This window comes from Leptinotarsa decemlineata, unplaced genomic scaffold (assembly GCF_025532065.1).
Source record: "Leptinotarsa decemlineata unplaced genomic scaffold, Ldec_3_MD MMD2_tig00000690_RagTag_RagTag, whole genome shotgun sequence".
Lineage (NCBI taxonomy): Eukaryota > Metazoa > Arthropoda > Insecta > Coleoptera > Chrysomelidae > Leptinotarsa > Leptinotarsa decemlineata.
The window spans coordinates 2,490,389-2,516,641 of NW_027412554.1; the positions used below are offsets into that span (position 1 = coordinate 2,490,389).

Here is a 26,253-nt window from a genome sequence, read left to right on the forward strand (position 1 = left end):
CAAATTTCTCTAATATCAAAGTTTTACATACAGAAAAAAATATTTCCAAACGCCTTTTTCTTAAAATGGTGGAAATTAATAAGTCTTCTGATTGTATGAATAAGAAAACTGACATTGATAATCTCAGCAGTATATATAGTAATTTACTAGAACTACATCAAAAACATAATAATAATGAAAGATGTATCAATCAATAACTCTTTCATTACAGTAAAAAATTATCAAATCATCATACCCATTGAAAAATGACATTTATGTGAAGGTATGACATTTGTCAAACCCACAAAAAAAAATCGTATACATGTTAACTTTTATGTCAATTCTATCTTCAATTTATTGTTTTTCACTCATTTTTACTGTAAGTATGATTTGTAATATTATTCAAAGGCGAAAATATTCAAAAATCATTAAATTATAGGCCCTGAAGAAGCTTCCCATTAGAAGCGAAAGCTTGGCAAAGTAAAGCAGAGTTTGATTTTTGATTTTTTGACTGAGAGACCCTGTTAATCCATTTTACTATATATATATATATATATATATATATATATATATATATATATATATATATATATTTATATTAGTGCCATAGGCGTACTGCATTAAAATTATTTACTCGCAACGAATTGAATAAATGAACTCATACGACGAAAATACAATATTTATTCTTGAAAAATATCATTCATAACCAACAAAATAACAAATCTACTATGACAAATGTTAAAATATGTCTAATAGTAACCAAGACATTCTCCAACAAATGGTATTTAGTTGAAGGGGATTGAAGAAAACATTGTTTTTTTGAAGGCGGTATAAATAGATATTCCTTTGAATTATACTGTCAACAGACACATCGCACCCATCAATAAGACTGACTTGGCTTTTTAACGGGGTTATTCGTGATATTCTTCAGTTTACTTCGAGAGCGCGTTGAATAAACAGCTATACAACATGGAAGCTAGTTGTTCGGGAATCGTGAAGCGTCCGAAATTGTCACCATTAAATATAAATGAAAAAAAAATTGTTATGAATGTATATAATTCTTTAAAAATACAATTTCCCCTCGAAATAAAAAGTAAGGAGGAAGTAGTGTAAAAATGCGCGAGTATGACCGGTGTTAATAGATCGACAATTATTAGAATCCTCAAGGAACTCAAAGAAAACAACAACTTTTTCGAGCCGAAAGTATCCACTGGTAGAAAGTGTTTGGTTACCGATGAAGAAGTGAAGAATTCTATTAGGAGAACAATACACTATTTTCACATAAAAAACGAAATACCTACATTAAATAAAGTTTTGTCAGTTATTCGTAAAGACAGTTTTTTCCTGATATAAGAAGAACTCGATTATGGATGATATTACATGGGCTGAATATGTTAAATATGTTAAGAGCATGTTAATAGAAAAATCAGAGATTGTAGAATGGAGAAGAAAGTATTTGAGAGAAATAAAGAAAGCCAGAGCGCTAGGTAAATATATTTTTTATTTGGATGAAATATGGGTCAATGAGGGTCATACCATCTCGAAAGTTTGGCAAGATCAGAACATCAAAAGTGGAAGACAAGCCTTTATGGAAGGTTGGTCCACTGGTTTGAAAATTCCAGTTGGAAAAGGTTGTCGTCTTATCATCACTCATATAGGCAGCAGTGAAGGGTTCGTGAAAGTTGGATTGATGGTGTTTGAATCGAAGAGAAATGGGGATTATCATCAAGAAATGGATGCCACAGTATTCGAAGAATTGTTTAAAACATACTTGTAAAACTTCCGCAGGGATCCGTAATAGTAATGGATAACGCAAGTTACCACAGTAGACCAGTCGAGAAGCTGCCGACATCGTGTTTGAAGAAAGCAGACATTACTGAGTGGTTACAAATGAGAGTTATTCCTTTTGAATCGACCGTGTTGAAAGCGGAGCTCCTCAACTTGGCTAAACGTCATAAGTCAAAATTCGTCAGGTATGTCACCGATGAGATGGCGAAGACTAAAGGAATGTCGGTTCTTCGGTTGCTGCCTTATCACTGTGAATTGAATCTAATAGAGTTGGTTTGGGCTCAAGTTAAAGGATTCATCGCAAGGAATAATAAGACCTTCAAGCTGTGTGAAGTAAAGAAATACCTATACAGTGCTCTGGAAACAGTCGAACAAAAAGCTTGGGAAAAATGTATCCACAAAACAATCAGAATCGAAGCAGAGATGTGAGATCTGGATGATCGCATAGACTCATTATCAGAAAAAATTATTCCATTTGTCATCAATCCTAATGAAACTGATTCACCCAGTGAAGAATCACTCAACGAATCCCTGTAGACTTTTTTCAGATTAAAATTATCGCAATGTCTTATTCGAAGTAAGTATTCCCATTAAATCTATAAAATTGTTTCTGAATGAACTATAAAATCCAATAAGGAATATGAATCTTCATTTCCAAACCAATAAGAATATATAAAGTGTATCTCTCAGTGCAACCACACTTTTCTACTTCCTGAAAATGTCAAAATCGAAGCCGAAACGTCGAACAGAGCAAAATTTTAAACGCCGTTCAACTCGAAATCAGATGTTCAAATTTCTAACCGCAGAAATCTATTCTATTTGTATACTTGGAATTGGCCGCGGTGGTAGTGCGCTCGACTCACGATCGGAAGGTCGTGGGTTCGATTCCTGCCTCGACCAGATATTTTTCTCGATAGAATTTATCTGTTTGAAGCTGGGATGATTCTGCAACCGTGTTAGGAATCATACGTTAAAAGGTAAGACCTCGTTAGTCCTTAGCTCGCATAAGTTTCTCAACTTCTGAGATTTGGGGGCGACAGCTGATTAACGGAAAAACATATTTTAAAACAGATTTTTTTTTATCTGGTGATGTTTCGAATACTCTATCCATCTTCATCATCATACCGACGATCAATTTGATATTATCAGTGCCAATGATAATAATAATATCAAATTCATTTACATCAAAAGACGAATCATAACTACAAATTATAATGTTTTGATTTAAATAGGTTGGATAAACAAAATGGATAAAGTATTTAAAACGTCACCAGATGACACATATTTCTTTTGATATGCAAAATTTTTTAAGTCCAAGTTAATGACAAATTTGATTGTTTTTCTCCAAAAAGCTGATTTATCAAATGCAGTAACTTTTTGCCCTTTCGACATTTGTATTTATTTGAAAATTTTATATTCTGATTATTTCATAGATCTGTAGAATGTAACAATTCTAAATAATAAAAAACTATTTCAAATATAAATTGTCCTTTCCAAAATAAAATATTTAAACAAAATTAGTTTTCACCATATTTCAATTATCTTTTCATCACACAATATATGAATGGGAAATTTATATTAATACCCCCAGTCCGATGCCTATTAATATTATTTTAAACGTAATATCAGAAAAAACATCGAGCGGTTCTTTTGGCGGTATTTTCGCATTCTTTGTCGGCGTATGTTCGCATATCCCTATTTTATTGGCTCGTTAGCGGCGTCCTCAAGGGATATAGAGGGTAGACATATCTCAATGATTTTGTGGGTGAATTGCAGTGCTATTTGCTTGAGACGACTATGTTGCTTTCTTTGATGTAGCGACATGTTTGCATTCTTGAAATTAATTTATTCTCAGACAATATTGAACGAACAGAACATTCGTAAATGAAATGAACTGCTGATAGTTTTCTGTAAAAATGGAAATGCTAAAAAATATTTTTGATTAAATCAATCTAAATTATGATACTAGTCGAACCACCAAAATTCCACATTGATACTACGAGACAACAAGTTATGGAGGCGAGCCTGAATCATTTTACAGCCGATAGTTTGGAAATCAAATGACATCTTTTTCATATGTAGAATACAGTTATACCTTGTTTACTTTCAATTCCAACATAATATTGTGAGATTTCAAAATGTCTTTTGTAGGTCACAGTTCGAAACTATTTCAATTTCTGCATTCCTTTAACGTATTTAAGTTAGAAGAACAATAGTATATTGTACAAGTGAGAAATATGTCATTTTCTTATGCATTGTACACTGTCTACGGTTGCGTTATTTTCAAGTATTAAAAATTAAAATACATATATAATATTACTTGTATGTCAATAACTCATTTTTATATTTTATTTAAAATAGTAATCAACAGTTATATTTGAACAATTTTGTAAAGTAATTCCTGGTAGGTCGTTTTGTTTCAACATGTTTTCGGTAATTGAAATATTAGCTACGGTCGAAGTTGAAGTTGATGGGGGAAACGTACTGAGTTTACACAGCATTGTTGTGTTTAGGTTCTAATAGCGCTGGAGGCTGAATGGATTCTACTATACGTTTTGAAATTTTCATTTCGTTAGCTATGGAGTGGTCGACATAAGATTCAGCAACATTGCTGAATTTCCACTCCCCATGGCGTTTTAAAGTTGAAAGATCTGCCTCTGCATTAACTAAAATAGACGCAGATGAACTTCGGAAACAGTGGCCAAGGTGCCAAATTCATTTATCCCCACAGGCTGTTTCGTACATCTGCTATTTTTGTAATTAAAAAAAAACGTGTTTCATTTGTGCATGGTCGAAGCTTCACATATTTTTTGTAAATTTGGTAGAATTCTCCTGTGACTGTGAAATTGGTTTTAGTATCGGGTAATTTTATTAAAAGGGCTGAATTAAGATCTTCCATGTCATCAATTTTTAATTTTCGAAGTTCATCACAACGGCATGCCCCTGTAAGGCCAATAGCTAAAGCAGTCTGAAATCAAAACCAAACATCCATTTATCGATAATAATTTGAAAATTTTCAATTCATACCTTTATCAGCAAATACTTTTCATCGGGTGGATTTTTTTAAATTGTTGAATTTCTTCAGAAGTTAATGTTTTTTGACTGTTTTGGAGCATATTTTTCAGATTTTCGTTTTAAAAATTCACGTAGTTTTACGTATTTTGATATATCAACATAGTTTTTAATAATTAAGGTACTCCTTACCATCGAGTACTGAGACCATAATGTTGATGATTTCAATCTTCTTGACAACTATTCAAAATAAACTAACAAGGTATTTTCGGAACAAGAATTTACCTTGGCTTTCATGTTCCAGTCCATAAAGATTCTGTAAGCGATTTCATATTTTTCTCTTGATGTACTTGGTAGCAAATTATTGCAAACCTCTATTGCTTTCTTAACAATTTCTGGAGGTGTATTTTCCAACTCTAAATCTTCGTATTCCATTATATTCAATATTTAATAAATCTGATCTGTTTATACTATAACAATCAACAATAAAACTATTTTCGTTGGGCAAGTTGACAGCAATAAATATGCAGTGCTTCGGTTTTGTTGTTATGGAAACGCCGGCAATGGGCTACTTGGATATTGCATGGAGAACGTGTCATATCAATCTGATATGTAACAATTCATTACTGACTTGGGTTATCGTGATAACAGTGAGAAATTATTTCTCACTGTAATGGCGGATATTTCTCACTGCGTGAGAAATCGTTCGTTTTGAACGTATGAAAGCGACGAGAGAAGTGGCACATTGTATATCATCCGTAGAAAAAGATTATTACTAATCTCAAACACGTTGAGAAAGAAATAACGTTTCATTAGTAGCATTCATATATTTTGAAAAAAATCATAGCTATACTGTTTGTAGAATTGGAATTTTAGTTATATTCAGCAAGCATATATCATTGCAAAATTTCAAATAATTGTTGAATTTGAGTGTCTATAATTCAGAAATATTATAAACAACTCAAGGGTGTCACACGAATAATTTCACACTAACGAAGTATTTTTTCAGGACTAACGAATTTGCTGCGACATACGAAGGATTTATACATTTTTTTAGCTGCCAATTGTGACAAAATAGATGACACCGTATTGGAATGTTTATCTAACTGTTGTCCAAACTTGATGGGATTGGATATCCGAGGATGTAAAAATGTAACAGATTGTGGTGTAAAATATTTATCAAAATTGAGAAATCTTGTTTGGTTGACATTCTCGAACACTCAGGTAAACTTTCAATTATTTTATACCTTGAAATGGAAGCTAATAACTCATTAGAATTTACTTTGTGTATCGACTGATCTAATGTAAGGAGAAGTAATTGACATTATTATCATTACAGTTGAATGTCAGATTGATGGACATTAAAAGTTATTCTGCATAATATATTATCAATCTTCAACATTGCACAATCGTGAAAGAGATACACTTTGAATTGTATTGATCAAGTTAGTAACAGATATGGAGTCGTTGGAACAACCGAAAGAAATGTCGATGGTGAAAAACTATAAGAGAAAAACTTCGAGAAATACTTATTGCCTAGTGGTGTGCATGTTACATGACCTTGAACATAGAGTTTGACTTTGAGAATCGCCTGTGTCCTTTATACATGACTTCAAACTTATGTCACATCCTATGACCCCGGGCGTATACGAAGCGTTACCTTTAACCCCTGCCTCTTTTATTTATAATTTCTATATAAGGTGAGAATATCATGTTTTCGCCAAGACGGTACCTGGAGCTGTCCTGAAAAAGTACTCGGCTGGGCGTGGAGTTGCGAAAGACCTTCTGCTCCTAGGCCGCTCGTCGCATGAAGATCAGAGCCGATGGGTGCTAGGCCACCGGAGGATCTATGTTGGTTTACGTCCTCGCCTCCTGGGTTCGATTCCGAATCCTGAACATCGCGCGTTTCCTGCATTATCGCGAAATCCAAGGGCAAGACCTTTCTTTAAAACAAACATATTCGAATCTATTATTTGCAGTACCCTGTGATTCTAGCTATCTAAAGGCGCCGCGGGGGTACAACTGGCCACCACGATGGCACTAGGCCGGACCAGAAGGTTCCCTACGCTCCCTAACCACCTAGCCGACACACTGTCCCGATTTGACCTACCTATATCCCTAGCCCGAGGGGAGAGAACAGCCTCCGGAGGCACACGGTCGCTTTAAAGCCCCCAGATACCAGTGCAATGGAATAGCCCACGTAGATTGTACCTTAGATGGCTGGGTCGGCGTACCCTCCGATTTATTCGAGCCTGGGTAGCTCTGAGATAATAATTCGAAATTCCAATAAATCTCCTCTGAGACAATGATTCTGAATTCTGCTTGGATTTGTAATCGCCAGCTAAAAGAACGGTTTTACGAAATTGACTCTACTGTTAGCGGTCGAACACTATCTTTTGCCCCCCCATGCCCCCTCCTGGGTTGAGTGCCCTGAAGTAGGAGCTTCCCCCCCATTTATTTAGCGAGGAGAACCTACTACCCCACTCCATCCACCCCCGTTTTCCGAGCGGTCCTCAACTTACTGATGGGCACTTCAGCAAGATTGACATCTGACCTCTTTTGGTCGAAAGTCAGCCTTTAGGTGCTATCCTTTCGCGATCGGTAAAAATTGTTTTGTCATGACTATTCCTAACTGAATTTTTGCATGGGGGCCCCTAAAAACTACCCGGCGGCTATTGTTATTAGTGTCGGGCGTTCCTCAGTGAGTCTAAGGATTCTGGAATCGCGGTCGATTTGTTCTGCGGTGAACTTGCTGAAAGAAAATCTGATTAGTTATGCTTACCGGAGTCGCCTTACGGCGACTCGTGGGGGCGGTCTTTGGTTCTGCTTTGTCGGCCTTGGATGTTTGTCCCTTTCTCGGAACCTGGTCATCCATGTTCAACGCATCGTGTAGATCGCGTAGCGCTGGGTTGTTGTGCGATCTGATTCTATCGAACACGCTTTCTGTGTGTTCTCTCATATACACGTCCACATATTGCGTGCCCAGGTCTAAGTCTCTGTATATATATATATATATATATATATATATATATATATATATATATATATATATATATATATATATATATATATATATATATATATATATATATATATCTGTTTGGGATGTAGTACGGCGCGTTTATGGCGGCCCTTCCGCTCGCGTTCATAAACGACTGTATCTGCTTTCTGTATGTCTATGCCCACTGGCCTCAGGCAGTGCAGGCATACAGTATAATGGGCATGAGGACGGTTTTGATCATCAGCAACTTCACTTTCAACCCCATGTTACTTCTGCGTCCTATGATAGGTGCCAGTCGTTGTCTGGCGTGTCTAGCCATTCCAATTCTCTGCCGTACGTGAGACTGAAATGTTGATATCTTGTCTAAGATGACCCCCAAGTATGTCGCTTTGCTGGTCCACGGAATCTCTTGTCCGTTGAAGGTGACATTGCCTTCCGGTTGTACCAACCTGCGGGTGGACAGTATTGCCTGACTCTTGTCAGGGTTTATACTGATCTTCCACAGGCTGGCCCACTCCTCTAATCTGTCTGCCTGTTGCTGCAGGTATCTTGTAACATGCACTTGGCTTGTGGATCTTGCTAGCAGGGCCGTGTCGTCTGCGTAAAGCGCCAACTTGTTAAAGCTGTTCTCCGGCTTGGGCACGTCCCCTGTATATACGGAGAGGAGGTGTGGCGAAAGGACTACTCCTTGCGGGACCCCTGCTTCCAGTAGTCGAATTGTAGATAGTTCGTCTCCTACTCTGCATCGGCATCGCCTGTCAGCTAGAAAAGACTGAATTAATTTTACCATTTGTTTTGAGTATCCGAAATCGCTCATTTTGGCCAGTAGTCCTTGATGCCAAACTTTGTCGAACGCCTTGGAGACGTCTAGGAAGATTGCACCGGTGTTGTGTCCTTTGCCGAGATTGAAGCTTTCAGTCGCAAAGTCTACTACCCTCAGGACTTGTAGCTCTGTTGAGTGTTCTGATCTAAAACCGAATTGCTCATCCGGGAGGATTCCTAGCTCTCTAGTTTAATCTTCGAGTCTCTTCAAGATGACGCGTTCCGCCACTTTGCTTATGGAAGGTAGTAAGCTTATTGGCCTGTGGTTGTCTGGGAACAGGGGTTCTTCTTGGGCTTCGGGATGTGGATAACCGTTGCCTCTATGAACTGGTACGGGAAGTGCTGCAATCTGAGTATAGCGTTTATGATGTTAGTTATGGCTGCTATACCTTTGCGCGGTAGTATTTTCAGCGCCCGGTTCGTTATGTTGTCCGGGCCTGGAGCTTTCCGAGTGGATAGAAGTCTTAGTATGTCTTCACTTCCTCGGGTGATGTCGGGGCCAGGGGTTGCTCGTTGTTCGTTCGTTGTCTCAATCCTCGTACCGTTCTTTCCACCTGTCTCTCTATTTCATCTACTTCGTCCGTGAACGGGACGTCGTTCTCTTTGCACTGCCTTTCGAAGTTGTCCGCCAATGCTTCCGCCTTCTCCTGGTCAGTGTGAACGATTGCAGACTGGTCTTCGGTGCTCAGTTCTTCCAGACGGGTAGTCCATTATCTGTCCCGAATTTCCTTTAGTTCTTCTTTTAGCAACCTATTTGCTCTTTGCATGCACCTTTTGTCCATAGGTGCGCGAGTCCTTTGGTACCGTCTTTTCAGGCGTCTCCTTATCCTGACCAGTTCCATGGTTTCTGGCGGGAGCTGTTCTTGAAAGTTGAAGCGTTGGGCTGGGACTTCCCGTGCGCTTCTTTCCATTGTTTGGATGATCGCCTGTTGCAGCTGTTCTGTGGCGTTCTCCAGATCCGTTGTTGTTTCGATGCGTGGTATCTCACCCATCGCATCGTGTATGGTGCGCTTGAATCTTATCCAGTCGATGACTCGCTTTGTTGAGTTGTCTGTTTCCACTTCACCTCTTCCTATTGTAAATAGAATGGGGTTGTGGTCTGACGAACCTTAGTCTAGTACTTCCATCTCCGTAGTTTCGACGTTCTGCACTAGTGCGATGTCGAGAATGTCCGGGACTTGATCTTCGTGCGCCTAGTATGTTGGGGTGTTCGGTGCTACTACCGCGATGTCCTCGAATTCTTCTAGGATTCTGCCTAGGTCTCTGCCTTTCCTGTTTCCATTCCTGCAGTTCCAGTCGCGCGACCTTGCGTTGAAGTCGCCAATGGCTACTGTTGGTTGGTTATCTGGGAACATTTCTGCAATGTCGGTTCTTTCTAGTCTTATACCTTGCGGAGGCAGGTATACCGACGATATTCTCAGCTGTTCGTAGCTTCTCAGTTTGACTCTGAACTGCTACCGGTTCTCCGTGTTGTAATTCTGGTTTTCTGTCTTCGTTTTGCGTTAGGTCAGTTTTTACTAGTAGCGCCGTTCCTCCTGCGGCGCGGCGCCCCCTGGCCTGTCCGTCCTGTATGTGTTGTATCCTGGGATTCGTTAGCTCTTTTCGCTCCTTAATCTTGTCTCCTGCAGTGCCATAACGTCTCCAGTAGCTCGTTCCGCTTTTCTATGGACCCGTTTATGTTCCATGATCCTACTAGTAGTCTGTCTGGAACTCGTGCAGGCATTACTGTCGCCCGGTTGCTTGTATTAAGGCGGCTAAGACCGCTTGCGCGATCTTTTGCTGCTCAGTCGTTAGGTTCCCTACTCTTTGGACCAGCACGTTTCCTCCGGCTTGTTGCGCCTTCGCTGCTGGTTTCCTTTGAGCTGGTTGCTGCAGGGGCCTCTGACTCTTCGCTTGTCGAGGCCTGTTTCCTGCTGTTTGTGAGGGTCTGGGTTTGGGGAACATCCTGCATCCCCTGTAACTTGCCGGGTGCGCTCCCAGGCAGTTTGCGCATTTGGCTGGCGCTTGTCTTTTTTTCTGGCAGTCCCTGGTCTCGTGCTGCTCTCCGCATTTTACGCAACGTGCGGTTGCGTGGCAGCATCTCTGCGCGTGCCCGAAGTATAGGCAAGGCTTGTAAGCCTTGCCTTGTTGTACCCGATTTTTCGGGCTTCGAGGCCTTTGGATATCTCGTTCCACCGTTTGCTGTCGTGGACAGCTATCGGTGGTGGTGTCGTGGGGCTTATCTGTTTCTTGTTCGGGTTCGTATCCGAACTTGTTTGTGTTGGTTGGACTTGTTCGTTTGTCCTGGGGGTTGGCTATACTGGGACCTCCGGGATTTTCTTTCGGTTGGTTGGTGTGCTTGGCTTTGCTATGGACGTTGTTTCCGCATCCATTGCTATGGACGTCGTTTCCGCGTCCATTTCTGTATCTTCCTGGATTTCGATTTCTGTTCTCTTTTTTGCCTTAGACCTTTTTTTGGATTCCACTCTTTGGAACCCGTCCTCGTCAGAGTCCGTCTCTGAACTTACCTCCGCGTCTCTTGGACGCTTGGTTGTTCGCGGATCCTCTTTTGTTTCGGGGACTTTTTCGGTTTTAACGGTTTTGTTTACCTTTTTTTTGTCCTCGTTGTCCTTGTCCTTCTGTGTTTCCTTTTTTTCTTTCTTATTTTTCACTTCTTCCTTGTCGGGTGTGTTTTTTTTGGTCCTTATTTTTGTTCTCTTTTACCTTTTTCTGTTCCTCCTTTTCTTTTAGGAGTTCATTAATCCTACCGCTCATGCTTAGGATTATCTCCTTCATGGCGATGTCCTCCTCATACTTTTTGTTGATTGCCCATAGCTGCTTGTTTTCCTCTCTGATCTCTGATCTCTGACACATTAGCGTTATTATCACTTTCATTGATGCGTTCAGGAGTTTCAGTTTCTAGCGGTCTGCATTGACTTCCCTAATGAATGAATTTTTAATGAGGGTGCTATAATCAGAATGAGCTCTTGATTCACATTCAATACTCTCTTATTGTAATCTTCAGCAAAACCCATGCGATACTACAAAGGTAATTTACTACTACTTATGAAATCTAATATATCTTGTTCATTTCCACCAAGACCCCATTCTATTGTTAGTAATGAATTTGCATGCGTTGGTCCGAATGATACTCATCAATACAGTTTATTGTATGATTTTCACTATAAAGGGTTTTACAAAACCCTCGACATGTGTTTGACCCGTTTGTCCTTCTGGCAAACATCAGTTCAAAGGATAAAGGAGCCAGGCTCCAACCTGACTAAATTCAAGATGGATTTCGAGAGAGTCGACATGTGTTTCGTTATACAATAGCTTTCTCAAGCGTTAATAATAAGTTACTTCCAAATCAATTTAGATAGATTTTCATAAAGTATTGGTCATTTCTATTCATCGTGGTGGTTATCTCTGATTTTCGGATGTGGAACCAAATTTAATCGAATAGAAAAACAAGGGCTTTATTGGATAGGTAGCACCGTTTGGTGGCATCAGATGTTGGCAATTTTCCTTCGATATAAATGTAACTGTCTGCAATGTCGAGTATAAGATCTTGAAAATTGATTCGAATTCTGATTTCACCTGAATTCCTGTGATAAGTAGAACCATACGGCTTATATGTATACTCATAAAGGCTAATGAGAAAATAATCGAACATGGACTCCTTGAACAACTTCAGTTCATCACTTGCGGTGATGGTATCCATATTACAATTTTTTTATGTCGCAACTTCAAGCCAATGGATTTGAGAAAGTTTACGCTACCTGTGCTTATCTTATATCTTGACCGTTTGGCGGACACACGTGGAATGACTCGCTTTTTGAAATTCTCTGTTTTTGAATGCACATTCATTTATAATAATTTTTTCCACTGTTATAATTGATCAGATGACCATCAAATATATGTAAAGTGATTGACAGACTTGATCGATCTCCTCAGCAATTTGACTTGTCAACTCATCGTTTTTGTTTTGATTTCCAGATGCTCACATTTTCTTACAAATTCTACTAATTTCAGTACAAGCACAAAATCAGAATCTACTTATTTTCTTATCTTTGAGATGTAAAAACTAACATATCCACGAGTGACACATTTCGTATACTCTGCAAAATTTTTCAAGCGTTTGTTCTCCATATCAAATTTTACATCGGAAGTTGATTTGAAACCGACTTCGGGTTGTCCTAGCAAAACAGTGGGTGACGCAAACGTAAGGCACAAATGACCACACAATACTGTATTGGATTATTGCTGACGCCAATAGTTGTGATATTGTTGGTAGGTTTAAAACTTTTCGAAAAATAACGAATCAATTCTTTTGGAGGGGGTAAATCACCCAAACTATCAAAATATTTCGCTGAGGTACCACTTTTTCTGTACGCTACCAATATGTCCCTGGAGCGTCGACCATCCAAATTCTTTATGGAAGATTCATATCGGTGTGGTACTGTGGTACCTCTTAAAAATGAGAAATCATCATTTTATTAGCGTGATATTCAAGGTCGAATTTGGATAGCAAATATATAAGTTCAAATCCCTTGCGATGAGTCTTCAAGTTGATACAATTTTCTTTTTATCGAGAACGATTGCCTCTATGTGTTTTTATAGCGATTTTTCTCAATCAATTGTTCCATTATTACTCTTGTTCGTAAAAAAACTGAGCGTAATAATAGAGGTCAATTTGTCGTGAAGTTATCTCGAGATAATTTCAAAAACGTCGGAGATTCATTACGTATTGAGCTATAATAGGAGAAATAGTAGCTCCCATTGGTGTACCAAGAATTTGTTTATAGTATTTACCTTCGAAAGAGAAATAACTTGAGTTGAAGATGAACTTAATTATTTCAATAATTTTTTTTGATTTATTGAACATTTTTTATTTATATCATTCCATCTTTTGATAACACTTTTCTCCACTAGATTCATAAATATATTGCTGAAAAGTGAAATCGCATCAAGGCTGTTCAGATTATAACCTGGAGGTAATGATTTTTTATTTATAAAATTGGAAAAATCGAAAGAATCTTTCATAGAATTCATTTTCATAATTATAAGCATCAGTGAGAATTTTGGTGATCATTTGAGTAATTTTGCTATTTGGAGCATCAATGGAAGAAATAATGGGTCTCAGTTTCAAATCAGGTTTATGATATCTGATATCATTTTAGATTTTTTCAAATCCGTAATGATTTTATTTGCCTTTTGTTGTATTGTTGAAACGGGATCTCTAAGTTTAACATAAGACTCACTATCATTAATAATCTCAAGAGATTTCTCAATATAATCAGATTTCTTCATAATAAATGTCACGTTGCCTTTTTCAGATCTTGTGAGTATCAATTCTGGATGATTCTTCAAAAAATTTTTTTTGTTTTTTCAAGTAGGAATTAAGATAATTTTTATTATCATGGGGTTTTGGGAAAAAGTTATTTACGATATTTGTTATCTTCGCTCTGAAAAGATTCTTTTTGCTATCACAAAATCCAATTATCAAGTTTCCAATATCTGAGAGTAAATTTGGTATATGGTAGTTGGTGGTAAGCTGAAGTTGAATCCTAAGGCGAGAAAATGTTTTATATTTTCTGGTATAATGATATCTGATAAATTTTGTATCCAATTTTCTTTAGTTTTAATATTTGATTTTGAATTACATTTGAGTATATTGAGTTTCTTGATATTTTTATTTTTTGTCATTGAAAATTTTATTTGAATTGAAGGGGTTATATTTTTAGGAGTGATTAATTTTTTTTGGGAAAGAAAGTTTTTGGCTTTCTACTACTCCATCTGATACATTTGGTGATCATTTGAGTAATTTTGCTATTTGGAGCATCAATGGAAGAAATAATGGGTCTCAGTTTCAAATCAGGTTTATATGCTTTAGGGAGTCCATAATATTTGGGTGATATAGAATTATAAATCATATACATTTTTCTTCATCTTCTGATATCATTTTTTGTATCAGATGGAGTAGTAGAAAGCCAAAAACTTTCTTTCCCAAAAAATTAATCACTCCTAAAAATATAACCCCTTCAATTCAAATAAGATTCCTCTTTGCTGGGATTAAATCAAATAGGTGAATGAATGTCATTACGATGTCATCGATGACATAAGCAGATCAAGCTTATTCCGTGACATTCAAAATCGTAATTCATGAATGAAGTGTGTGTATTTTCTATAATGTTATCCAATTTGGTACTGAAGAGCCTTAGGGCAACTGTCTTAAGGCGAAACATCGGTGTATACCAGTGAGGGTGACAGTGTTCTATGTGAGTACAATTTATTACCATTCATTCAAAGTAGAACTCATGTGAATGATATCTGATTTTTATTCCACAACAAATGTTTGAAATACAAACTGAGTAGAGAAAAGTATCTTCTGTATAATTCAGTGTTCATATAAAAGTATTTGTTTCGAAAGAATTATTTTCTTTCGTGTAATTCAATGTTTATATGAAAGTAGCTGTTTCAGGAGGACTTTCTTTCAGTTTGTGTCTGAAAGTTACTTCTTTGCATGATCTACACATTCATGTATAGAGTTTCAAATTGATTACTTCCTTCCTTTCTTTGGAAGATTCTCTCATCCCTTTTTTTGTATCAGATGGAGTAGTAGAAAGCCAAAAACTTTCTTTCCCAAAAAAATTTTATTGTATTTAATAGTTTTGTCTCTTTTCAAATTCTAGCCAAATATTGATAGGAATTGATTCTGTTACAAATTTTGTTTGTTTATTCGAAAGATTCTCTAAATTTTTCTGACTGCAATAATACATAATGTTTCATATGTGAACGTACCGAATGTTAGTGAAATTCATGACAATATGCGTGAAGGCTAGTGATTGTGATTGATGCGTGAACAGTATTTGTAGGCGCAATTCCAGAGAATACACCATTCAAATATAATAATAATGATAATGATGAACAGCTTTATTTCAGAGCAGATTACAAACTTTCATTGCAAAAGGTCGGTAACATAGAATAAAATGGCGCCAAACAAAGAGGTTCAAATTTTTTTTTATGAATATTTTTAAAAGAATGTTATAGTGAGATATGTGTTCAAATCATAGGGCTCTAATTTCTAGAACTCTTTTGAATACTCCAATTTTCTTAGTCCGTTTTATTCTGTTAGGAAGATGGTTGAAACGCTTGATTGACATATATTGGGAGCTTTTTACAGTTGCTGTTAGTCTATGAAGGGGATACTATTCATTTGTTTTAGTGGGATACTTATGACCAGGTATATTCTCAGAGAAGAGGTGTGAATTTGTATAAATGAACATTAGGCATTCATAGATATAAATCGCGTAGATTGTTATTATATTGGTGGATTTGAATACTGTTCTGCAAGTTTGGTTATAATTTAAGTTATTGATTTCTCTTATTATTCTTTTTTGAACTGAAGATTTTTTCGATATTTCGAAACCGAAACTGGTCCCACAGCTGTGGGACCGGTTCCATAGACTGTTCCATTTCGTTTTATTTCTACGGATTGAAGGTGATCTGATAAGTAGGATTCAACCCACTTTAGTGCTGAACCTCTTATTCCATATCTTTCTAATTTTTTAACATTAGTTGATGATTCAAGCAGTCATATGCTTTGCATATCCAAAAACATACTGAGAGGTATTCATTTTTATTATGTTCGTTATATTTTGTGTGAATTGATATATGGCCGTTTGTGTTGATCTATCCTGTAATTATCCATGTTGAAGCCTACTAAATGAGTTACATTGATTCATAAACTCTATAATTCTCACTGATATTGCTAGTTCGAATAATTTTGAAAAACTGGGAGGGATGCATATTGGTCGGTAATTTTCTAGACTCTCTGGATCACCTTTTTTAAAGATTGGCTACCGTGTTGGGAATCACACGTTGAAAGGTAAGACCTCGTTAGTCTTAGCTCGCACAAGTTTCTCAACTTCTGAGAGTTGTCGTTCGTATGGGGGCGACAGCTGATTAACGGAAAAACAGATTTTTTTAACAGATTTTTAAACAATTTAGGATTTTAATCATGTTGGGAATATGCCATACTTCAGTGTATTATTGATGATATATGCTATGATTTCGTTAATGGCAATAGAGCTTTCTTTCATAATACTACTAGGAATTTCATCTTCTCCACTGGAATGTTTATTTTTTAGTTTTCTAGATTATTTTATGATTTCGTTTGAGGTTATGGGTCTCACGAACTTCTACTGCATATTTACAGGGATATCACATTGAAAAGGAATATTTGAGGAATTTGCTAGTAATTGAGCTACCATGTCTACCAAATATTTATTGTAATCATTAACTATTTCGTTTGGGTTACCTTTTATGCGACACTCTTCATTTCGAACTCTTCCCGTTATTTCGGAGCAAATGTTCTACATGCATTTTGATTTATTATCAGAATGGGTAATTCTCTTTGAGTATGTGTCCTTCTTCGCGTTAATTAATGAACTGTTGTATTCGTTTCTCACCTTATTGTACATATGTTTGTATTGTATAAAATGAAGTTGATATTTCAAGATCTTCGTCAATTAGATACAAAAACTGACACGCAAGAAGGCTAGAGAAAAAAAGTGACAAATGGAATTTGACATTTATAGAATAAAGAAGATCAAGTTTCATCTTCCTCTTAAAGATGATCACTTGGTGATAGAAACACGTGTCGAAGTGTTAAAATAACGGTTTGGTGTTGGAAAAACATTCCAGTAATATTCATTACTACACCAAAGGTTCCAAACAGTGCATCACAAATGTTTTCAATAGTTGAGTAACAACGGGGATGATATCAATTCACCTCATAAAGAGTTTCTAGGCGATGCTTTTTCATTATTCAAACGTGAAATTTACAAAATTTCAAGGCAAATGCCATGTCTCAAAGTGAATTAACTATTTTCAGGAGATTTTATTAAACAATCAAATGATGGGGAAATTGTTGATCGAAATGTTTCAGTACGCCAAATGAAGTTATCGATTCAGGTACGGACTTGGCTGCTTGGTACAATGAAGACGCTGTGGATGTGGATGAATAAGTTAGGCGAATTCGTAGAACAGTCGGGGTGGGCTTTGAGTAATTTTTTTTTGTTGGAAGTAGCAATAAATAAACATGTCATTGGTAACGGTTCTTCTTTCATTTCACTGCGGCAAGAAATTTCAAGGAAGAAAGCATACATCAATGTACAAAACGATGACGAAATATGCTTTTCTTGGAGTATTATTAGCGTCTTGTATTCTGTAGCAAAACATCCACAAAGAGTGTGAAAATGTCCACACTATTCTACACTTTTGAATACTAGAGGGCTAAGTACTTCACTGGACTTACATCAAATTTCCAAATTCGAAAAGCTTAATGATATTTGTGTAAATATGTAGTAGATTTTGCCCTAATTCCGGCATAGTCTGACGTTATCACACCAGTCAGGTTGCCTCTCAGCTCGCCCAGGCAACCAGAGTGCAACAAATTGTCACGTGGTGTCCTGTCACCTAGCGGTTAACCAAAGTGTACCAAATTGTCATGTAGTGTCTTCAAACTGTCACGCAGCTCGCCATCTAATCAGAGCGCACGCTTCTGCATCTCAGAACATCGTCGACATAAATAATTCAGGCAGAAAGACGACCAGGCGTATCCCTCAACGAGACGGACCACCCAGTCACGTGGCGCACTTACGTCAGCCCATCTTCACTTTCAATATCTAACTACCGTTAGTGTTGATAGTGATGCTTATTGTGAATTACCGTTGACACTTGTGTCATCACAAATTGTCTACCACTCTCTTCTAAACACGGTCTATTCGTCTGTCAATTGACAGTTCGTCTGTTCAATAATCATATATTGCACGGAAACAATGGCAGACGGTAAAACGTTGGTCAAAGTTATTATGTTTTTTTTTGCAAATTAAAAAATATTTTTCACTTGTATAAACACGGTTAATTCGTCTGCCAATTGACAATTAGTCTACTTTATAATCATATATATTGCAAGGAAACAATGACAGACGTTAAAACTTTGGTCAAAGTTATCACTATTTTAAACAAATGAAAAAATATTTTTTCAGTTGTATAAACACGGTCAATTTGTCTGCCAATTGAGAATTCGTCTACTTAAGAATCATATATATTGCAAGGAAACAATGGCAGACTTTGAAATGTTGGCAAAAGTTATTAATTTTTTTTGCACGTTCATTCGCGTCTGCCTATACTTAAAACATTGCCAATTTGTATGACAACAGTTGTCGCAGGACATTTCAATTATGGAACTTCATTACATTCAAGAGGCTGACGGTAAAAAATGATTCAAAGACACTGTAAAAAAATTGTTAATTAACTAATGCCTATAAGTTATTGATACACCGGCAAACCGTCTCCCTTGTGAAAATTCGTTCATTTCATACTACTGTTAGTCTAAGTTTGTGCTTGGCAGACGGTAAAAAATTGATTTTAGTTAACCATTTTTTTGGTTGAATAAAAAATTCATGTTTTAGCCGGAACACCATATAACCGTCTGCCAATTATTTTATCTGTGGGTTGTGTAACCTAGCTTTCCGGTCGCATGAATGGCAGACGGTAAAATGTTGGTCAAAGAAGCTTTTTTTTATGCAAACTAGAGTTGACGTTAAAGCATGTGTAACATGGGAAAAAAATTCGTTCAACACATAATACTGTTGCTTGTGGCTGTAAATATTTCCTCTGAAAAAGGCAGACGGTAAAAAATTGGGTCAAAATTTCTGTCACGAGCTCGCGGTCTATGAGAACAAAATTGGATATATAGGGTGTTGCTTCAAAACACATCAATCAAAGCGAAAAAACATGATTGCCATGAGATTATTTGAAAGATATTGTGTTGTAAAATGAAAGAAATGTGGGGAGTGTTGTGAAAAGTAAGTATGAAAGTTAGTGGAGCGAAATGGTGCAAGTGTTTGTAGTGGCAGACCCAGGAAGGAGATATCAACCTGCCTAGGAACATATGCGACTGTATTTTAGGCGGAAATATACGCTTTTGAATTATGTGCGGAGAGATTGGAAGAATCCACACTCATACACAAGTCGATAATACTTTTCTCGGACAGTCAAGCGGCATTGGAAGCTCTTGCCAAAAAAACGGCTCTCCCCGATTATTTATTGGCAGTGACATTAAATAAAAAACATGGCGACTGCTTGTCGAAAAATCATAAGGTATACAGGGTGGTGTTTTACATACGTTTCAACCGTTTGCGTACGTTCATTCTTTATCGTTTAGTCGTCATTTTTAGTCTGGTCATTTTCAGGCCTCCGATAGGAACCTTGTGTGGCGTATCTAAGGGTGAGAAGATGCACTTTGTGTATGAGAGGAGAGGTTATTACATCAGTGTAAAATAGGGAAAAAATTAAAGATGTGATATACTAAAAGGGTATTAAGCCACATTTTCATTAATAATAATCGGACCGTCGCGTACAGCACGTTGAATGGAAGGGAAAGGGATTCAGAATTAATTGACAAAGAAAAAACAAAGATGGCGGCTAGAAGGACACTGAGTCACATCTTCGTTAATATTATCCAGATTGCAACGTGCAGCACATCAAATGAACGGGAAAGGAATGCTGAATGTATCAACAAAGTAAAAACAAAGATGACGCAACATGGCACTGAGGGCACTAAGTCACATCTTCGTTAATAATAGTTGGATCTCAACGCACAACACATCAAATAAAAAGAAAAGAAATGCAGAATGTATCAACGAAGTGAAAACAAAGATGGCGCAACATGTCAGAAGGGCACTAAGTCACATCTTCGTTAACAATAGTTGTATCTCAACGTGCAGCACATCAAATGATAGGGAAAGGAATGCAGAATGTATCGAAAAAGTAAATACAAATATGGCGCAATATGTCAGAAGGGCACTAAGTCACATCTCGGTTAATAATAAATGGATCGTTTCGTGCAGTACATCAAATGAAAGGGAAAAGATTGCAGAATGTATCGACAAAGAAGAAACAAAGATACCGCCCAGAAGGGCACTATCTGCATCTTCGTCAATAATAGTTGGATCTCAACGTGCAGCACGTCAAATGAAAGGAATGCAGAATGTCTATACAAAGAAAAAACAAAGATGATGGCCGGAAGGCATTGGGCCACATTTTCATGTTTCAATATGACAGTCATCTGTCATTTACGGTCTCTCAACGAGTGTTTCGCTAATCAAGTAAGCATCATCAGAAGATGAATACCATTAAGAGGAAAAAACAATGGTCACTCGTAATTTGTCATTGAAATAAATAAGACCTTTGGATTTGCATGATAAATAATAATTTTGACTACAAGTTATTATAGTTTTTGGGGAAAACTGAATATTGAATCTGTTTAAAAATCTGTTCAAAATATGTTTTTCCGTTAATCAACTGTCGCCCCCATACGAATGTTTTTCCGTTAATCAACTGTCGCCCCCATACGAACGACAGCTCTCAGAAGTTGAGAAACTTGTGCGAGCGGCATATAATTCCGGCCTAATCGACATATAATAGTAGTCTAAAACTTGTTTGTGGAATAAAACAATACTCAATACTCATCAAAAGAGTAACTTTCAAAAACTTGCCAACATGTATTTATGCATATATCTGGGCCCGACGTTTTTTTTATCACGTTGAAGGTTATAGCAGTGCAGTGTTCTAATACATCAGAGAAGAAATTTTCATTGAATTTAAGGTAAATTTACAACTGTATATATACAGGTAGCAGTTTGAATGACTGTTCATCAAACTTCAACCTGGTATTGTTGAAAACTGGATAATTGAATAAATATTAGAAAAAATCGTGGCAAAAATGTCTACTGATATGCTTACACAACCAGCTACAGTCTCTCAAATGTTGAAGTTTTTGAGTGAACACATATTTTTCGATGCAGATAAATGTACGTGAAATTTCACGAAACGAGAAAAAAATAGGAGGCTATGTTCATCAACTACCACATATTGAAAGCATGAACATGGTATTTCGCAAGAATCGGTTTTATTGATATTTCTATAGTATAAATTATTTCATTATGGTATGTCACAAGGTTCAATTACATAAGTGAATTGTGGTTAATCAGTTTTCATTATATTTTTTTATAAATTACAAGGGCGGTATATTCAAAAGATCAGTTCCATGGGTATTTTATAGTATTAATTATGTCATTTTGATATGCCGCAAGAATCCATTACATAGGTGAATTGTAGTGTGCCATAGTATTTTCGAAAATATTGGATTACAACTTTTAATGGGGGCTGAAAAGGTTAAAACGAGGAACATAAGATTCGTTCTCTGATGATCAAATAAGTAACCGAAACGTTATATCTTTTCCGTGTTACTTTTGAATTTGTTAAACTCTTAGTAATCCATGGGACAATTGTTTAATTTTATCATTTTTTACATTCAAGGAAATTTTATAATCACCAGTTTTACACAGGGACGACAAAATTTGTTCATAAATCCATTTTGTAAATTCGATAGCTTGAGGTTTTTACTGAATGTGTTAGAAAAAGCTGCCTTTCCCTAATAAAAGTTAGGTATAAACAATGGTTTTCATCTAGAGAAATTGTTACTTGAAGGTTATTAAAGAACTGTATTTTATAGTTGTTTATGTTTTTTACACATCCTTTTAGCTAACGATTATTCAATGCAATTTTGAAAAACTCGAAATTTGGGCATGATACTATCCACATGAAGTTGTGTTTCAATATCACATTTTTCATTGTTTATTTCAAACATTTTTATTGAATTATTTTCACTCCAATAAGTCTATAATGCGTAACTGCACCAAAATCGTGTTTCAATGCAACTTTTTTCTCTGCTTCGTTCGAAAATATCTATTGCTAAATTCCATCCATATAAAATCGTGTTCAATGCATTTTCTATCATTCAGTACGCAAAGAGTTCAATCTTTCATACAATATTTTTGTTTGTTCAACTAAAAATTGTGTAGGATGTCGCATTAAAGTATTCGAGAGAAAATTATAAAGCATGACCTATTGAAAAAATGTATACAGGATCTTTCATTGACGTTTATTAAAAAAATTATACAAGGTGTTTCAAAATACAACGTTAAAAAAATAAAATGATAATATAAGGTGACTAGGAACTCAGTTTTCAACGTGCGATTTCTCAATGTCTACATGATGTATCAAAATACATAATTCCAGAAAAACATGACTGCATCTAGGTGTTTGAAAAAATAATATACAGAACGACTCATTTGAAAACGTATACAGAATGTTTCATTGTGAAAAAAATCATATACAGGATGTTCCAAGAAAGAGGGCAACGTGCAATCCCAATGAAAAACGACGTATACAGGACGTCCGCAAAAAACATGGCGACTGAAGGATGATGAGGACCTCAGTTTGCAACGTCTGATCCCTCAATGTGTGCAACGTGTCTTATAATACATCATTTCATCGTTTAGTACGCAAAGAGTTCATTCTTACATACCTTTTTTTTCAGTTCAGAACATTTTTATTGATATATTTCATTCGTAAAACTACAAAAAACATACGCAACACATTCCCTCGAATGAGTAGCCTACATTTATAAGGAGTGATTGTACTGAATATTACCTGGCGATTTGAAATAGCATTCACTAATGAGTTTTCAATAATTATGTTAACATATAACGATGATCAATAATTTTTATATATGATTCAAATTAATGGAGACGATGATATTTCGACTTTGTGTCAAAATTAAAACGGCCAACCACTACCCTCAACGAGCGCAGTATAGTTTGGTTGGTGTTGCGCAGTTACGCTTTGTTCAGCATGGTTTGGTTCGGCGTACTATGTATCATTTACGCTAAGCGCAGTTGGTTGAGTATGTGGCGGTTATGCCACACCAACTCAAAATGAAAATAATTTAGTTGCAGTCAATATGTCCGATAACACGACATTCAATATATGCGCGGTGAAGAAACCAGTTTTTTGCGTACTAAACAATCAAAAAAGTATTGAACACGATTTTATATGAATGGAATCCAGCAATAGATATTTTCGAACGAAGCAGAGAAAAAATGTTGCGTTGAAACACGACTTGATGCAGTTACGCATTATAGACTTGTTGGAGTGACAATAATTCAATAAATATGTTTGAACTGAACAATGAAAAATGTTGGATTGAAACAAAAATTCATGTGGCTAGTATCATGTCCAAATTTTGGTTTTTTAAAATTGCCTTGAATAATAGTTAGCTAAAAGGATGTGTAAAAAACATAAACAACCATAAAATACAGTTCTTTAATAACCTTCAAGTAACAATTTCTCTAGATGAAAACCATTGTTTATACCTAACTTTTATTAGGGAAAGGCAGCTTTTTCTAACACATTCAAAAAAACCTGAGGCTATCGAATTTACAAAATGAAATTATGAAAAAATGTTGTCGTCGCTGAGTAAAACTGGTGAATATAAAATTTCCTTGATGGTGAAAACTGATAAAATTAAACAATTGTCTCATGGATTACTAAGAGTATAATGTCCTAATTCTGACTTTTCAAAATTCAAAAGACACAAAAAAGATTTCGAAAATGTTTGAAAAAATACAGAAATTACTCGTAATGATTGATGCCTTTGCCGATTAGCAAATTTAACACAAATTGTGATTATGAAACCGTCGAATCTATTGCGTTCATTGCCTTTGCATCGCTTGAAAAAGATAAACAGCTTCTTGAAAATTTGTTACGTACACTCTTCGAAATGATATAGGGATAAAAATGAAAAATATAATTCAGTGTTCCTTTCCTCAGTTGAATTTTTCATAAATATTTATGCGTCCGCATTTCACCTTTTTCACTCCCCACTCCTCAGCTATAGCCCTATTATTTCCGTTTATTCATCATCAGAGTACATCATTTCGATTTTCATCTCCATTAAAAGATATAACCCAATATTTTCGAAAATACTATGGTACACTACAATTCACCTATATAATTGAACCTGGCGGTATATCAAGATGAAATAATTTATACTATAACAATGTTTGTAAACTAATTTATAAACAACATTCGTAAAAATATTTTAAGAAGTGGTACGCCACAATTCCCTATGTAATTGATCCTTGTGACATACCATAATGAAATAATTTATACTATAAAAATATCAATAAAATCGATTCTTGCGAAATACCATGTTCATGCTTTCAATATGTGGAAGTCCATGAACATAACCTCCTATTTTTTTGAAAGCTTTTATTTAATTCTACTTGTATGTATGTTACCAAATCTTGCAAGTTTAATTTGACCCACTTCCCGGTATCCGATTGACCTGAAATTTGCATGCTGGTCCAGAACCAGTGACAATGCATGTTAATCATAAACGTTACCTGATGCTGCCACGATCGGCTCCGTACGTGAGATCTCCTCAGCGGTAAATAGCAGGGACACGAACTTTTGTACATTGATCGTTTATGATAGGCAGTTGGTAGGCCCACCATGAAATAGATGCCACATCCAGGGTTGGCTACAATAAAAAAATATATTTGTAGAAAAAAAATTAAATCGAGCTTTTACCTTTAAATACCTACTTCCCGACTCTAAAAAGAAGACCGTAGATGGTGTAGTAGGTTGTGAGAACCCATATTTATTTGCATTGTAAAAAAATATCATCTATTACCCTCTAAGTTCCCAGAGTAAGAGGGTCCATCACGCAATGTGAGCAACCGGCACAAGAGGCATACCATGACTTGTGTAATTTGGTGAGATGGGCGTCATTAGCATTGGTCTGCAACCCGTCTAAGAGAAGGAAAACTCCAAAATCAAACCCGGAACGGTGTTTCGTCAGGCACGAGTATCTTTCACCAAATTACCATACAAGTCAAGGTGAGGCCGTGCCGAGGACTGAGTTGCATCAGGGTGTAAAATGATGTGAACGTACTACCTCAGGGCACCGGAGTGCACCCTGTTGTATATTAGCTCTTACCCTGCTAAACGAAGCTCTGAGAGGGTTGACAAATATTTTTTCGGTACTCGTGGGAACACTATGGGAAATAAAGAAACATCAACACAAAGGAAAAGAAGGTTAAAGAAAGAGGAATTGGAACTAAATGAAAACGAAGCTCTGAGAGGGTTGACAAGTATCTCTTCGGTACTCGTGGGAACATTATGGGAAATAAAGAAACATCAACACAAAGGAAAAGAAGGTTAGAGAAAGTGGAATTGAAACTAAATGAAAAACTTGCCAATGAAAGCGTTAACTTGAAACGCCAAAGGCCTCCTAATAGAAAAATTAAACTGTTACAAATTAACTGGGACTCGGCCATGTAATAATGACGCCATCAATGAAATGAATAGACTAAGACATATAATAAGCTAATTTTTCTATAAGGTATGCCGGAGGAGTGGGTACCTACCTACTTCTATAGAATATAGTTTATCCTAATAATAGTCTCCCCGTTCCTTAAGTTTTTCTGTTGAAGTACTCTCCGTTTAATAGATGGACTTTCGTATTGATCGATAACTATCGATTATATATATATATATATATATATATATATATATATATATATATATATATATATATATATATATATATATATATATATATATATATATATATATATAGATTTATATAGATTTTATCGAGTGTGTATGATATAAAAATCAAAAAAGAAACAATTAGTGGACATAACACTCCAAAAAGGGGGGGCAAGCCTGGGAATTCTAGGTCTTCTAACTGG

At 36.3% G+C, this 26,253-nt stretch overlaps 1 protein-coding gene across 3 annotated transcripts in view; it reads left to right on the top strand.

Annotated features, from left to right (window-relative positions):
• Positions 1-26,253, top strand: part of LOC111515381 (uncharacterized) — a 239,453-nt gene that overhangs the window by 90,402 nt on the left and 122,798 nt on the right. For all 3 annotated transcript variants that reach the window (XM_074174676.1, XM_074174674.1, XM_074174675.1), the window contains exon 3: positions 5,789-6,003. In XM_074174676.1, the coding sequence (XP_074030777.1) occupies positions 5,789-6,003 (215 nt within the window). The remainder of the gene's footprint in view (positions 1-5,788; positions 6,004-26,253) is intronic.